The sequence below is a fragment of the Ochotona princeps genome, chromosome 1 (assembly GCF_030435755.1).
Source record: "Ochotona princeps isolate mOchPri1 chromosome 1, mOchPri1.hap1, whole genome shotgun sequence".
Taxonomy (NCBI): Eukaryota; Metazoa; Chordata; class Mammalia; order Lagomorpha; family Ochotonidae; genus Ochotona; species Ochotona princeps.
In genome coordinates, this window is record NC_080832.1 from 80,998,933 (window position 1) to 81,013,329 (window position 14,397).

The following is a 14,397-nucleotide window of genomic DNA, read 5'->3' on the forward strand; positions in this document are numbered from 1 at the left end:
TCCTTGCACATACTGGGATCCCAAATGAGTAACAGTTCTAATCCCAGCACCCTGCTTCCCATCCTACTCCCTGCTTCAGGCCTGGGAAAGCAGTTGAGGATGTCCCAACGCGTTGGGACCCTGCACCTACATAGGGGGAGACCCAGAAGAAGCTCCTAGCTCCTAGCTTCAGATCAGCTCAGCTCCAGCCATTGTGGCTACTTGGGGAGTGAATCATCCGATGGAAGATCTTCCTCTCTCTCTTCATCTATGCATATCTGACTCTCCAATAAAAAAAAAAAAATCTTTAAAAAAAAAAGAATTTTTAAAAAAATTCAAAATGGGTATCTTTAATCCTAAAACATAATGGATAACACCCTGTATTTGATATTCTGATCCACAAAAATTTATTAAGTATCTACTATGTACCAGGCATGTTGCAGTAAATCTTGAATTTGGAGCAGAAAATAATTGGAAAAAAAGTCTGTGCTTTCACAGAGCTCACGTTTTCAATTCAACAGGTTCAAATGTGCATGCCTTCTTGCAAAAAACTTCAAACCTGTACACATGAGACAGCTGAATAGTACCCTATAGCTATTTTAAGGTGGATAGAAGCCAACTGGTTGTATATAAACTAAAATTGAAATGTCAATGAAGTAGTCACAGGATGTGGTTAAGAACCTGCATTTTCTAACATATCAGTCACTCAATACCATGGCAATTAACCCCATAATGTTGTAAATTGTTGTTGATGTTATGTTAAGGTTTTTAATTGGTCGGAACGATATTCTGCCAGCTCTGTTTTTAGACCAGAGATGGTCTCCCCAAGAAGCTGCTGAATTGATCTGGACAATAAGATGCTGTGCTCTATGCATGGTACATGCTTGCAATGAAAGAAACAAGACTGGATTTGAACTGTAATACTGTAATAAGGTGGAGTAATCCACCATGGGGGGAGGGTACAGGGAGGGGTTTAGGGAATCTCAGAGCCTATGAAACGATGTCATAAAATGAAATGCAATCAAAAAAAAGTTTCAAACCTGACAAAATCCAACAGTAACATGTAAAATATCTCCCAAAAACATAAACCACAGGTAAAATACTTACATAAATTCTGTCTTTACTGTACCGAACTTTGATATTATGAAGGAGTGTGGCTTCATTTAAGTACATTAGTGAACCTAAGACAAAAAAATTAGCAAATTTATTACTGTTGAAGAAAAAATAGTGAAACAAATAGATTTTCATTTGAATAACTTTAACTTAAATTAAAATTCATGTGTACAAATTTAATCCAATTTCTTTTAAATCTACTTTTTTTAAGTTACAGACAGAAGAAAGGCACACAGGGAAGACAGAGAGACAGAAACATCTTCTATCTGCTGGTTCACTACCCAAATGGCCACAACAGCCACAGGGGAACCAATCCAAGGCCAGGAGCCTAGAACTTCTGGGTCTCTGATGTGGGTACAGGAGCCTAGGAGTGTGACCATCTTTTCCTACTTTCTCAGGCTATCAGCAGGGAGTTGGATCAGAAGCTGAGCAGCCAGGATTCCAACTGGCATAAGTATGGGATAATGGTTTTGCAGGCAGAGGCCTAACCTATCCCTACTCCAATCTCTTTAAAATTCAGAGATAGATACATATAGATATAGATATAGATATAGATATAGATATAGATATAGATATAGATATAGATATAGATATAGATATAAATATAGATAGACTAATTTGAAACATTCCAAATTTACTTAAATGTTTTAGTATTACTTTAAATCATTAAATTCCAACCTGAAGAGTACAGCTAGCGAGTGTCGGTGAGTCACAATGACGAAGGTCAAGAACCATTAATTCAAGGGGAAGAAAGCACTTCTTCAAAGAGCTAGCTCTCATTCTAATGCACTTCCTACACAAGGAAGCCAGGATACTAATCTAGTCTGATGCTCAGAATCTTAACAGATAAAATTTTAGCATGAGAAGGAACCATTAGACTACTGAGTCACTTTCTCACTCCTGAGGTGACAAACGTCCTAGAGCATGGATAAATGTCTCACTGCAGGATTTGCAGCTAATGACAGAACCATAATACCTTTTTCTTCTGAATACATTTTACCAACATGTCAGTTTCTTCCCAATCTTCTAAGCATCATTTCTGCCACATGTTGCAGTAGACAGACCTCTTTTCAACCCCCTTATTTCTACTATCAGAAACATTTTCTGTCATCTAAATTACAAACCCGAATCCATACCACAATCATCTTCTCTTATGCCCCTTGTTTTAGCTCAGTTTCCATGTAACAGAGTGCAACACTAACAATGTTCATGATAATTGTTCCAATGTCAACATAATCAAAGGTCTTTACATTTCTACTGCCCCAATCCTGATTTAGGTCTCACCACCTCTGTTCATGTGTGTGAGTATACCTACACTACAAGCTTACCTATGTACCAATATTATCAAGCCAGAGCCCACCTGTTGTACCTATCTCAACAAAGACTGTTCATACTTCCATCCCTGTGTAATGCAGCCAGTAAAGCTTCTAAAGACACATGCCTCATTACCTTCTAATGCTATTTAAGGCAGAATAAAAGAATGAGAAATGGGTGGGAACTCCTAACACTTGTATGGCAGCATTCCTTTGAACTGAGGAAGAATCTGGAGAGGGTTAGGCCACAGGGGAATATCTGGCTTGGAGATTTGTCATTTAGCCATTATAAACCCTTCTCGTCTTCCATTCTCGTCCACTGGGACCTGGTCTACACATTGCTATTTCTTTACCATAAACACTGGGTTGAAGCATGACCCCATGTCACTTTCCTCTGTAATGGCTAGTTATGATATTCCCTCTGATTCTTCTAAATGGGAATTATTAATCCAACAGTACATTTTTCTTAGGAGAGCTAGTTACGTAAGCCCATACCAACATGTGAGCTACTACCTGTTCTCCTTTCTTTCCATCTTCCATGCTTACCACAGGCCTTCTCTAGAATATCTGTCAATTAGGTCAAGTAAATCCCTAACCAATAAACTATCTGCCTTCCCAAACCATGTCATTCGGTCTGTTGCACTTTCATGAAGACACAGAAAAGGAAAAACACACAGAGAGGAAAGTGTTTGCAACCTTCAGTTGCCAGAATGAGAAATGGTTCTCAATTACCTACACTGCCCTTAAGGGTATGAACAAGGCATGCTCACAGTGTAAGAGAAATCACTTCCTGCTCCACTGAATCCAATCCTCCTTTTTTCTCATATGCAGCTAACCCTAGGAATACTTGAGTTGGTCAATTACATCAAATTCCTAATGTGAATGGATTACTTTTTACCCCTAATTATTCGTAGACTTAATTTTACTCATGTATTTAAAATATTTTAAAAATAAAACAATAAAAAATAAGACTAGCTGCTTCTTTGCAAACAGTTTGTTATATAAGAGACTTCAAAAGTGTACAAGGTTTGGAATTAGCCATAGCAGTTAAAATGCAACCTGGGTTGTCTGTATCCTTCAACAAAGTACTGGGTAGGAGTTCAGTTTACACTCTGAGTTTCAGCTTCCAAGGAATGCATACCCTGGGGAGCTGCATGATGGCTCAAACATTGGTCCCGGTCACTCAGATTGAGTTTGCAGCTGCAGGCTTCAATCCCCCAGCTGCAGTATGCATTTTAGGAGTGAACCAGTGGATAAACAATCTTTTTCTGACAAATAAGGTTTTTTTTTAAGTTTTTTAAAAGAGGGGCAGGAATTTGGCCTATCAGCTAAACTACCACTTAGGACAGCCACATCACATCCCACATTTAATCATGTGTGTTCAATGCCCAGCTCTAGTTCCTGATTCCAGTTTACTGCTGATGCAGAGCCCGTGAGAGAATGAAGTGCATGACTCAAGCAACTGAGTCCCTAACATCAGGAAAAGCATACGAGACCCTTAGAAAGGACTATCGTGTGTCATCAGATAGCAGCGGTACAATGGCAAGCCTCAAACAAACTTAAGTGACGAAACCCCTGCAGCTGAAAGACCTACATTCTAAATTCAACAAACCAAGCTGTCTAATGATAGGGTTTAAAAAAGTAAGGGTGGCTTCTTCTGTGTGGATAGTTAATATCAGACATGAAAACTGCCTGCCATCTGGCAGCATCAAGGAAAACACCTGCAAAAAACAGTACATCCACACTAAGGCTGGGAAAACAAAGACTGAACAAGTGAATCAGCACAAAGGAAACAGGGAGAGTATTTTTTAAATGAGTTAAAAATATTTCAAAAAATTTACTATGGGGCCCGGCGGTGTGGCCTAGCGGCTAAAGTCCTCGCCTTGAAAGCCCCGGGAACCCATATGGGCGCTGGTTCTAATCCCAGCGGCTCCACTTCCCATCCAGCTCCCTGCTTGTGGCATGGGAAAGCAGTCGAGGACGGCCCAATGCATTGGGACACTGCACCCGCGTGGGAGACCCGGAAGAGGTTCCAGGTTCCTGGCATCGGATTGGCGCAGCACTGGCCCGTTGCGGCTCACTTGGGGAGTGAAACATCGGACGGAAGATCTTCCTCTCTGTCTCTCCTCCTCTGTGTATATCTGGCTGTAATAAAATGAATAAATCTTAAAAAACAAAAAAAAATTACTATGTTCGGCTACATGTGCTTACGTTAAACAAAAAGACATTATAATATATGAAAAGGATTGTAGTGGGTAGTGTAGTGCAGGGAGTTAAGCCCCTGTTCTCAACACTCCTATACCATATAGGCTCATAGGTTCAAGTCCATCCTACTATGTTTCCAACTCAGTTTCTTACCAAAGCACATGCCAGGGAGCTGACAGCCCCAGAAATTGAGCTCCTGCAACCCACATGAGAGATTCAGAAGGAATTCTGGGCTTCAGGCTTTAGCCCAGCCCAGTCCCATTTGGGAAATGAACCAGCAGATGGGAGATCTCTCACTTTCTGCCACTCACACTTTCAAGTAAACTGAAATATATATATGGCCACAGTTATATATAAACTGAAATATAAATATAGTGGCCACAGTGGCCAGGGCTGAACCAATGTAAAGCCAGGAATCAGGAGGTCTCCCAAGGGAGTGCAGGGTCCCAAGGCTTTGGGCTATCCTCAACTGCTTTCCCAGGCCACAAGCAGGAGTTGGAAGGGAAGCAGAGCATCCAGGACATGAACCAGTGCCCAAATGGGATCCCAACGGCTGCCAGCCAAGGATTTAGCCACTAGGCTAACACACCTGACCCATGTTGGACCTTTTTTCTTTAAATGAAGTGTTCACGTCACACAACTTTAAGAAAATTCATGACAACTGAATGTGATTCTTAAACACTACCTACCTCCTTTTAAACTGAAATGGTATTACTCCTTAAAGGTAAAATGTGGGAATAAATATGGCCTGTTCATAGGAAAGTGGTTTTTCAGTAAACATTGTAAGATACTTATAAATCAAATTACCATCTAAAATCAATGTTTCAATTAGTAATTATTACACTGTACTTTAAGAAAATGCTTGCATTAAACATTAATGTTAACTGACTCATTACTAACTTAACTTCCAAATACTGGACCAAATATGACACTGTAAAAATCACCTGACTTGATAAGCCCCTAAGAAACTTTCAAAACTATTTCCAAGAGACCTTTAGCTCAGGTCTTACCATCCGTGCATTTACACAACTGAAATAACACTAAAAGCAGAGTCAACAGATTCCTTCACCAAAGAGGTAATAAAGACTCGGAACTACTGAGTTTTTATGCCAAAAGGTCACATTTCTTTCTGAATCAAGATAGTATACTAATAATATAATCACTCATTTTTTGAGGGGTTTGTGGGAAGAACATCAGTTTCCTTTACTTAGTTGAGAACTGACTTTGAACTCGATACTTACAGTTATCTTCCACATCTTTCTTACTGTCCTCTTCTGCAGGGAACACTTGGTTAATCAGAGCCAAAAATGTCTAACAAGCAAAACAAAACTTATCAAAGTCAAGTCTCATTCAAAGTAAGAAGAATAAAAGCATCTAACAGGTTGCATACATTGCAACATACAGCAAAAATACACTCTTTTTAAAATGTAACAAGTACTACTATGTAGCAAGTTATTAACCAAAATAGTAGGACAATAATTTACTCAAAACATTTTTCCACATTATCATGGAAATGAAATAAAAAACTAAAATTAGTAAGTCAGCATCCTAGACTATAACACCTACACTGGAACAAAGCAAGAGGCATACTTAGTTTGCATACATAGGCTATGTAACATTTGTTTAAAACACAGAAATTCTGAAGTTTGCATATGTAGGTTGAGCATCTCTAACCCAAAATCTGAAATGTTCCATTTTATCAGTAGTCACAAAATCTCAGATTTTGGACATTTATGAGTCTGCATTTTCAGATTATGAGTATTCAAGTAGTAAAGACTAAGGAAAGATTTCACAACCCAAAACAACTCTGACATCTGACACACTGCTAGTCTGAAGTATTTCGGACCAGGAATTCTCAATCTGTATAGGAATTTAATTTTTAGAAAAAAAATTAAAATTTGGTACAACAGCTTATTATGCAATTAATGCTACTGCTTGAGTAAAACATGACACAAATTCATGTACAAAAATGTGTGAGAAAAAGAAACAGCATACAAAACTATTTGTCACTGAAATGCAAAGACACTGTAAAATTAAGATAATAGCTTTGCAAGACAAAACAAATAATCTCAATTTATATCTAGAGAGAATTCAATTTTAATTTATGCAATTCTGTTACTTGCAAAATTATCCCCAATTAAAATTACTATTATTAAGTTGTCAACAATATCAAAAGAAACAGAAAAAACAGTTCCATTATTTTTAAGGGTCCATGTTCACACACACAAAAAGATACACATGCACACACACACAGAAGGAGGAAATTTTCTTCAAAAGGTTTGCAGAAAAACTGAAAGCATAATGTGAATTTTGCACCTTATTCAAAGGAATACAACAAGGCCTCAACAGAGCTTATGGATTATCACCCACAATGCTAAAACTACCTCAATTCGAAGGTGGCTGGGAACTCGCATTTACTTTTAACATATTGGTTACTCATTACTATGTCAATTAATTCCATAATGATGTAAATTTTTGCTGATGGTATGTTGGAGCTTTCAATTGATTGGGATGATACTCTGCTGGCTCTGTCTTCAGACCAGAGAGGGGATACCTAAGAAGCCGTTGAACTTAACTGGACAATAAGATGCTGGACTCTATGTTTGGTATATGCTTGCAATGGGGGAATCTCAACTGAACTTGAGCTGTGGTTATGCAACAAGGTGGAGGAATCCACCATGGTGGGAGGGTTTGGGGAGGGGTGGGGAGAACCCAAGTATCTATGTAACTGTGTCACATAATACAATGTAATTACTGAAGTTAAATAATAAATAATTAAAAAAATTCTTTATGCTGTAAAAGTTTCAAAAATTACTAATTTGGAACCCTATACAAATGTTCTTTTTTTAAGATTTATTTATTTTTATTACAAAGTCAGATATACAGAGAGGAGAGACAGAGAGGAAGATCGTCCTTCTGATGACTCACTCCCCAAGTGAGCCGCAACGGGCCGACGCTGCACCAATCTGAGACTCTTCTGGGTCTCCCATGCGGGTGCAGGGTCCCAATGCATTGGGACATCCTCGACTGCTTTCCCAGGCCACAAGCAAGGAGCTGGATGGGAAGCAGAGCTGCCGGGATTAGAACCAGCACCCATATGCGATCCCGGCGTGCTCAAGGCGAGGACCTTAGCCTCTAGGCCACGTCGCCGGGCCCTATACAAATGTTCTTAACGTTATTAATACAGAACAGTTTAGAGACTGTCCAAAAAAGAAATCAAAATCAACACACAGTGTGCATTAAGTACATTAAGAGTAATATGAAACAATACTATTGGAAAATACACCCAGAAAAAAGTGCTGAAGTCACAGAACAACAGTGGACTCACAGCCAAGGCAACAGGCAGGAGGACTTCCCAGACTCCAGGAGTGAGATCATCTGGTAGGAGCCAGGTCAAAGAAACAAAGGCATCAGGCCTTTGGCAGATGGGCTCACAGGCATATGCCTGCTCACAGGCATACAAACACACATGGACAGGGGTAGGGCACAGGGCCATGACAAAGGACATGCAGATCAGCAACCTGCATGATCAGTAACGAGTCCCAAAAGACTGCTTCCCTTTCTTCATTCCCCCTCCTCTCTAGGAGAAAATTTGTTTAGTGAAAACAATTGTATTTTCTTAGAGCGAAGAGGGATTTTTTTTTCTCCTATCAAAAGATCACATAACAAAGCACACACTGACCACCCAGCATTAAATGCCTAATACACATCAAATACTGAAGGCCAAACTCCAACAACAGGACAAAGAAAAGAGCCCCTGCACGGGGGAAGATTGCACAGTCTAGCAGAGATAAGGAGACAAAGGTAAACAATCATCTCCAATAAAGATTACAGGAGAGCCAAGAATTCATATCACTCCTCAAAGGAAAAAATAATTAACTGCCAGTTCTATTGCATGGGAGGAGGGAGAGATTAGATATCCCTGGACCTTCTTCATAAAGAAGGCGACCTCATTCACTGTCCTGAACGATAAACCAGTCTTTGCTAAGCAAAGGACTGTGGGGAGCAGCAATCCAGACAGGAGTACTGTGAGCAACGACACAGAGCACCTCGAACCACAGCTTGTAAGAACAAAACATCTGGGCAAGGAAAGCGGCAGGCAGGGAGCTGGAGGGGGCGAGAAAAGGTGGAACAGGAACAGAAGAAAAAATGCATGGCCAAAGTATGAGCAGGAGACAGCTACCTGACAAAATGTAAGATCTTCAAAGAACATGGGGAAAATAAACATAGATTCTCATAAGCCATATATTATTTAGAGCTTTATCCTGAAGATCAGTCAGCAGCAAATACAGGACAAGAAAACAACACAGAAGAACAAGGAACAAGCTCATATAGAATAAAAGACGCCAAGAAAATCGAGAAAGGATGTGTTAAGAATGTTTCATTCCATTCAACCAACTCTGCTTTAAGAACACACACACCTATAAACACACAAGCACACATATTACATGAAAGTTTATTATTACTTTTCAGACAATACACATAAAGAAGGCAATAAAATCTCTGTTTTTCTGTGGGCACAAAGAAAGAAACCTGAAAAGCCACCATTCTCATCAAAGATGTGTTTCCCCTGGAGCTGACTCCACCCCCTCACCCATGCTTCCAGTCTGCCAGCACACATCAGTCCACTGCAGGGCGCACTGGGTGCCTTCACAAATGTTTAAAGGCTGATGATCTCTGAACCAAGAATTTACCAGGCAAAAGATTATTTTTCCTAAAAATGTTTCAGGAATGGAGAATGCCCACACTGCAAGGTTGCATTCGACTCTCAAAATCTTTTGATTTGCCCCTGCCATGGCAAGCGCAGGCAAGACTCAAAATTCAATAAATCAATAGTGGTCTAATTTCAAAGTTGATAGTTTTGTATGGCCTTAAAGTGGTGCTAGAAATATCCATATGGCTCATGGCAGAAGACAGGTGCTCCACCCCCACATCACTTGGTTTTTATGATGCTTCATAATTTATTAGTACCCTGATCAGAAATCAGGCAAAAAGGTCAACAATGAAAATATACTGAGAATTTGTTGATCCTTATAAAAGATTTCTTTTGCAAAGCAACTTAAACTTTAGTTTGCAGAATTTATAGACCCACAATGTTCACATGATGTCATAATTTAAACTATATTTTTATTGATCCCATATTTATGCCTCACAAATGCTATTAAGACACAGTTTTAAATCATATTAACTTATGAGAAAACAAACCCCACATAAACAAGGTTCCTCCTATGCTAGAGCTAGAATATTATGTCACCTCTAGATATAACAATATACCCAGGAAATAAGCATGACCCTAACATATTTAACAAAAATCAAAATACTTCAAATATATAAAATGACTGAGTGCATCTTGTAATTGTGTTAAACATGTACTTCATTATAAGTACCTGTTAGCAAGAGGAAAACTAGAAACCCTCAGTCTTCCCTTTCCTGAGGATATCTTTAATTGGCCTCCTCTAACAAGGCACATTATATATTATGCATTGCAGTCCTGGGTTGTTTACAGTAACAGAATAGTTTTCTCTGTGAAAAGACCTCCTGAGAAATCCATCTTGTTTTTCTAAGGCTCCCCAAGGACGGTAGTCATATGGCATTAGTTAACCGTGTATGGGTAAAATATAAATTATTCATGAATATTTACATAGTCCAAAATAAACAGAAATGACATCCACAAATTTAATTCAGACAGAAGAACTGCTTCACAGGAATATTTATGAAACAGGGAATTGTGAGCCTGTCCCACCACAGCAGACCACAGCAGACGCCACAGAGCCTGAAAGAGCTACATTCACAGCGCAACTTCCCTGAAAGCAATTAAACGCTCTTGGGAACTTCCCCGCAAACTCTCATTTTTGTAATAAGGTCTACTCCATGTTTAAACATGAAAGGAAACAAATACCATGTGTACAGAACTTTAAAAATATTTTATGTTTTAAAAACTATCATCATAGAAATTATAGATGGGTAACTTTAAAGACGTCAGTATTTAGCAGAATGTATTTACCCAGATCCCATGCTAATGAACAAAGCAAAAAAAAAAAAAAAAAAAGCTTAAAAAGAGTTGTCTGTAAGATTAATAAAAAGGTAGAATTTGATAACCTAGCCAATTCAGTTTTCATATTTTATATTTCACAATATGTTAAATATATCACAGTAGTCATATAATACGATATAAAGTATCATATATTATCTAATGACAACGAATATTAAAAAATTGTTTTATCAAGTAGTTTTTCTTAAGAATATTATTACGAAAGGCTCAATAAATTTACAACTGTTTTATCATAGACCATCATTTCTCCTCTAAGGTATGTGCTTATGGTGTATTCAAAGAAATACAGTAAAAAGACATCTAATCTTTAAAAGAAATCACATTTTGAGATTTTTTTTTTTCCTGACAAACTCACCTTGCCCCTTTGGTTCAAGGGTTCGATTGTTAAGCTGTCAGGACCAATATCCACAATATTGCCCATCTGAAATCCATCCGTAGGGTGTGGTGCCCAAACGGGCTTTCCATCCTCCATTTTGGAAGGGGGCTATCCACTGTCTCCTGTTTCAGAAAAACAGATTAACAGCCATAAATGACTTGGGAAACACAGATCAAACACCTCCTTCAAAAGTCTGTGTGTAAGTCCTAACTCACAGAAGCACCTCTGCCCCTACCACAGAGAATCCCCTGCCCCTAGCCTGGCCTACCCACTGGTTACACCTCAACTGAGATCAAAGCAAAGGACTACACTAGGAGCAGGAGAGAACTAGAAATCATTACAGTTTCCAGCTGCTGCGCCGGTGAAATTCATAAGAGCATTCCATACTGCTTCTAAGTATCTAGCTTGCACAATAAAATTGTCAGAAGAAACATAACAGTGTGTAGTTGTTAGAGTTGAAAAATGAATAATTTTGAACCTGAGAACATAAAAAGAGAGATTATTTCCTCTGGGAAATCCTCTCCAGCACTCTCAGATGGCAAGGATGTGCCCGCTACACATATTCTTGCAATACAACTCAGAAATTTGGCTTTGCCATTTCCTTATTTTCTTTTACTTATACACAGTGAAATAAGTGATACAGTCATTTAACACAAACCCCAAATACATGTCATCACAGATATAAATGATACAGATTCATTTATTCCTATCTGGTTCCTTTCACACCAAGCAAAGTGTCTCAATCCTTAACACACTCAACCAAGTTCCTGCATGTGCTAGTCTAGAGAATGACTAACCACATGCTCCCCAGGTGTCCTGTGTGTGCGCACACTTAGATAACTGTCAGTTCTTGCCTAGCGTGAATTTCAATATAAGTTTTCAAGTAGTTCTAAAAGGCTTCTCTACACTTGGCACTCCTATATTTAGCATTAAATATTCTATCTACTAAGATTAGCCCAAGGGTCCCAAGATATTTAAAATATTACCCTTTAGGCCTGGCACAACAGCCTAGTGGCTAAGTCCTTACCTTGCATGCGCCAGGATCCCATATGGGCACCAGTTCATATCCCAGCTGCTCCACTTCCCATCCAGCTCCCTGTTTGTGGCCTGGAAAAGCAGTAGAAGATGGTCCAAAGTTTTTGGACCCTGCACCTGCATGGCAGACCCAGAAGTTCCTGGCTCCTGGCTTTGGATCAGCTCAGCTCTGGTTGTTGCAGCCACTTGGGGAGTGAACCAGGGAATAGAACATAGAAGATCCTTCTCTCTGTCTCTCCTTCTCTACGCAGAACTGACTTTCCAATAAAAATAAATAAATCCTTAAAAAAATTAGGATCCCCAGTGTGGATGCCTCAGGTATGGTATCTCATCAAAGTCCAGGATGTTTAGCATACAATTCAGCCAGAAAGCTTCCAATTATGGGTCTTTAGGCAATGTGCCTGCTGGTTTATGCCTTCTGAGGTGTGGCCACAAACTGTGTTGCTTCCACCAGCCAGCAAATCCTAACAGGCTGATAAGTTTTCATTGTTTTTTTTTTTTAAGATTTATTTATTTTTATTGGAAGGGCAGCTTTGTAGAGAGAAGGAGACAGAGAGAAAGATCTTCCATTTCCTGGTTCACTTCCCAAGTGGCCACAACAAACAGAGCTGAGCCAATCTGAGGCCAGGAGCTAGGAGCTTCTTCTGGGTCTCTCACATGGGTGCAGGGTCTCAAGGTTTTGGGCCATTCTCGATTGCTTTCCCAGGCAACAACCAGGGAGCTGGATTGGAAGTCAAGCAGCTGGGATCACATGAGGATTTAACCAATAGGCTACTGCACTAGGCCCATGATAGGTAGTTCTCAGTAAAAAAAAAATCAGATGAGGAATTTTCTTAAAAATGAATCAGTAACACTGCCCCAGACATACACGATCACATATGCTCCTGAACTCTTTCCCTAGATAATTATATTCCTATCACTTTAAAGTTTATTTATATATGACTGATAAGAAATTTATTTCTCCAGCTGAGATATCCACTGAGCTCCCACGCACCTACTTGTCTCCCAAACACCTTGAGAGGGACACAGACACCAGATGTATTATTATGCTGCATCATTCCAGATGCTGCTCCCCACTTTAGTAAAGATACAAGCAATACTTAGTTCTAATCAAATGACATCTAATCTGATGTCATTCTTGATTCTTTCCACTCCTGCCAAAGTCATGGCACTCCCCAATCTGTCAGTTTTACCTCTGAGAATCACCTCAAATCCACCCACTTGTTAACATCTTCCCTGCCACTCTAATCCAAATAAGCATTACTGGAACTTCTATATTAACTGCCTGTTTCTACTCCTGCTGCCCCATACATACCACCAGCAAGCTTATGGAAAGGTAAGCCCGATCACGTGACTCCCATTCCATCAGGGTATGGGCAACGGCTCTCTGTGTCCAGAAGAATAAATGCAATAGGCAGCCCAATATCTACTGGTGAGTGGATGACTGTTTACATCATTTGTCAACAGCAAAAAGAAAGGGCAAGCCAGAGGGAGGTGGAAGGTCTTAAACCTGTGCTGGAAATTCGGTTCCATCACTTTCAGACTACCTCCCAAGTAAGTCACTGAACCTCTTTGATCTTTATCTTTATCCTCATCCATATGGTGGGATAATATCAGTTACCTTACAGAATTGCAGTGAGGATTAAGTGACACAGACTGAGATCACTAGTGTGATGGCAACCAGGAGGGACTAGTCACACAACTCCTCTATCCCTCCCACCACATCCCTTGTTTGAAACCAATAATTTCCAGACAATGATCTCATGGTAGTTCTAAATACAAAGGAAAATTACACAACAGGCATAACAGATCATTTAGCAATAATAATCTGCAAAAAAAAAACAACAAAAATTACTGCAATGTAAAATCCTGAACACCAAAAACGAATGGAAAGCTCCCCGAACTATTTAAACTGTTTTTCCATTTTTATGTTTGTTTATCTGAAAGGAGAGACATCATCCTGCAGCTGCTTCACTCCTCAGACAGCCACAACAGCCAAGACTAAGCTAAATTGAACCCAAAAGCATAGAAAACCCTTTGGGTCTCCCACATGTATGGCAAGATCTCAAATACTGGAGCCATTAACCACTGCTCTGCCTGAACATTAGCAAGCAGCTCGATCAAAAGTGGTGAACTCAGGACTGGAACCACCACTCAGATATGTGATGTTAGCACCCCAAGTGGAAAAGCAACCAACTGCGCCACAGAGCATGCTCCTGTTTTCCTGCTTTAAACCGCTTCCTGCAGTTTTCCAGTTAACATAAACAAACTTAAAAGATAAATATATAATCCTGCTTCTCCATCAAGATCCTAAATCTACAGTA

At 39.5% G+C, this 14,397-nt stretch overlaps 1 protein-coding gene across 4 annotated transcripts in view; it reads right to left on the reverse strand.

Annotated features, from left to right (window-relative positions):
- MYO6 (myosin VI) overlaps positions 1–14,397 on the reverse strand; it is a 161,344-nt gene that overhangs the window by 84,475 nt on the left and 62,472 nt on the right. For all 4 annotated transcript variants that reach the window (XM_004580451.2, XM_004580452.2, XM_058661274.1 and 1 more), the window contains exons 2-4: positions 11,018–11,160; positions 5,852–5,921; positions 1,087–1,160 (exon numbers count right to left, since the gene is read on the reverse strand). In XM_004580451.2, the coding sequence (XP_004580508.2) occupies positions 1,087–1,160; positions 5,852–5,921; positions 11,018–11,134 (261 nt within the window). In that variant the 5' untranslated portion in view covers positions 11,135–11,160. The remainder of the gene's footprint in view (positions 1–1,086; positions 1,161–5,851; positions 5,922–11,017; positions 11,161–14,397) is intronic.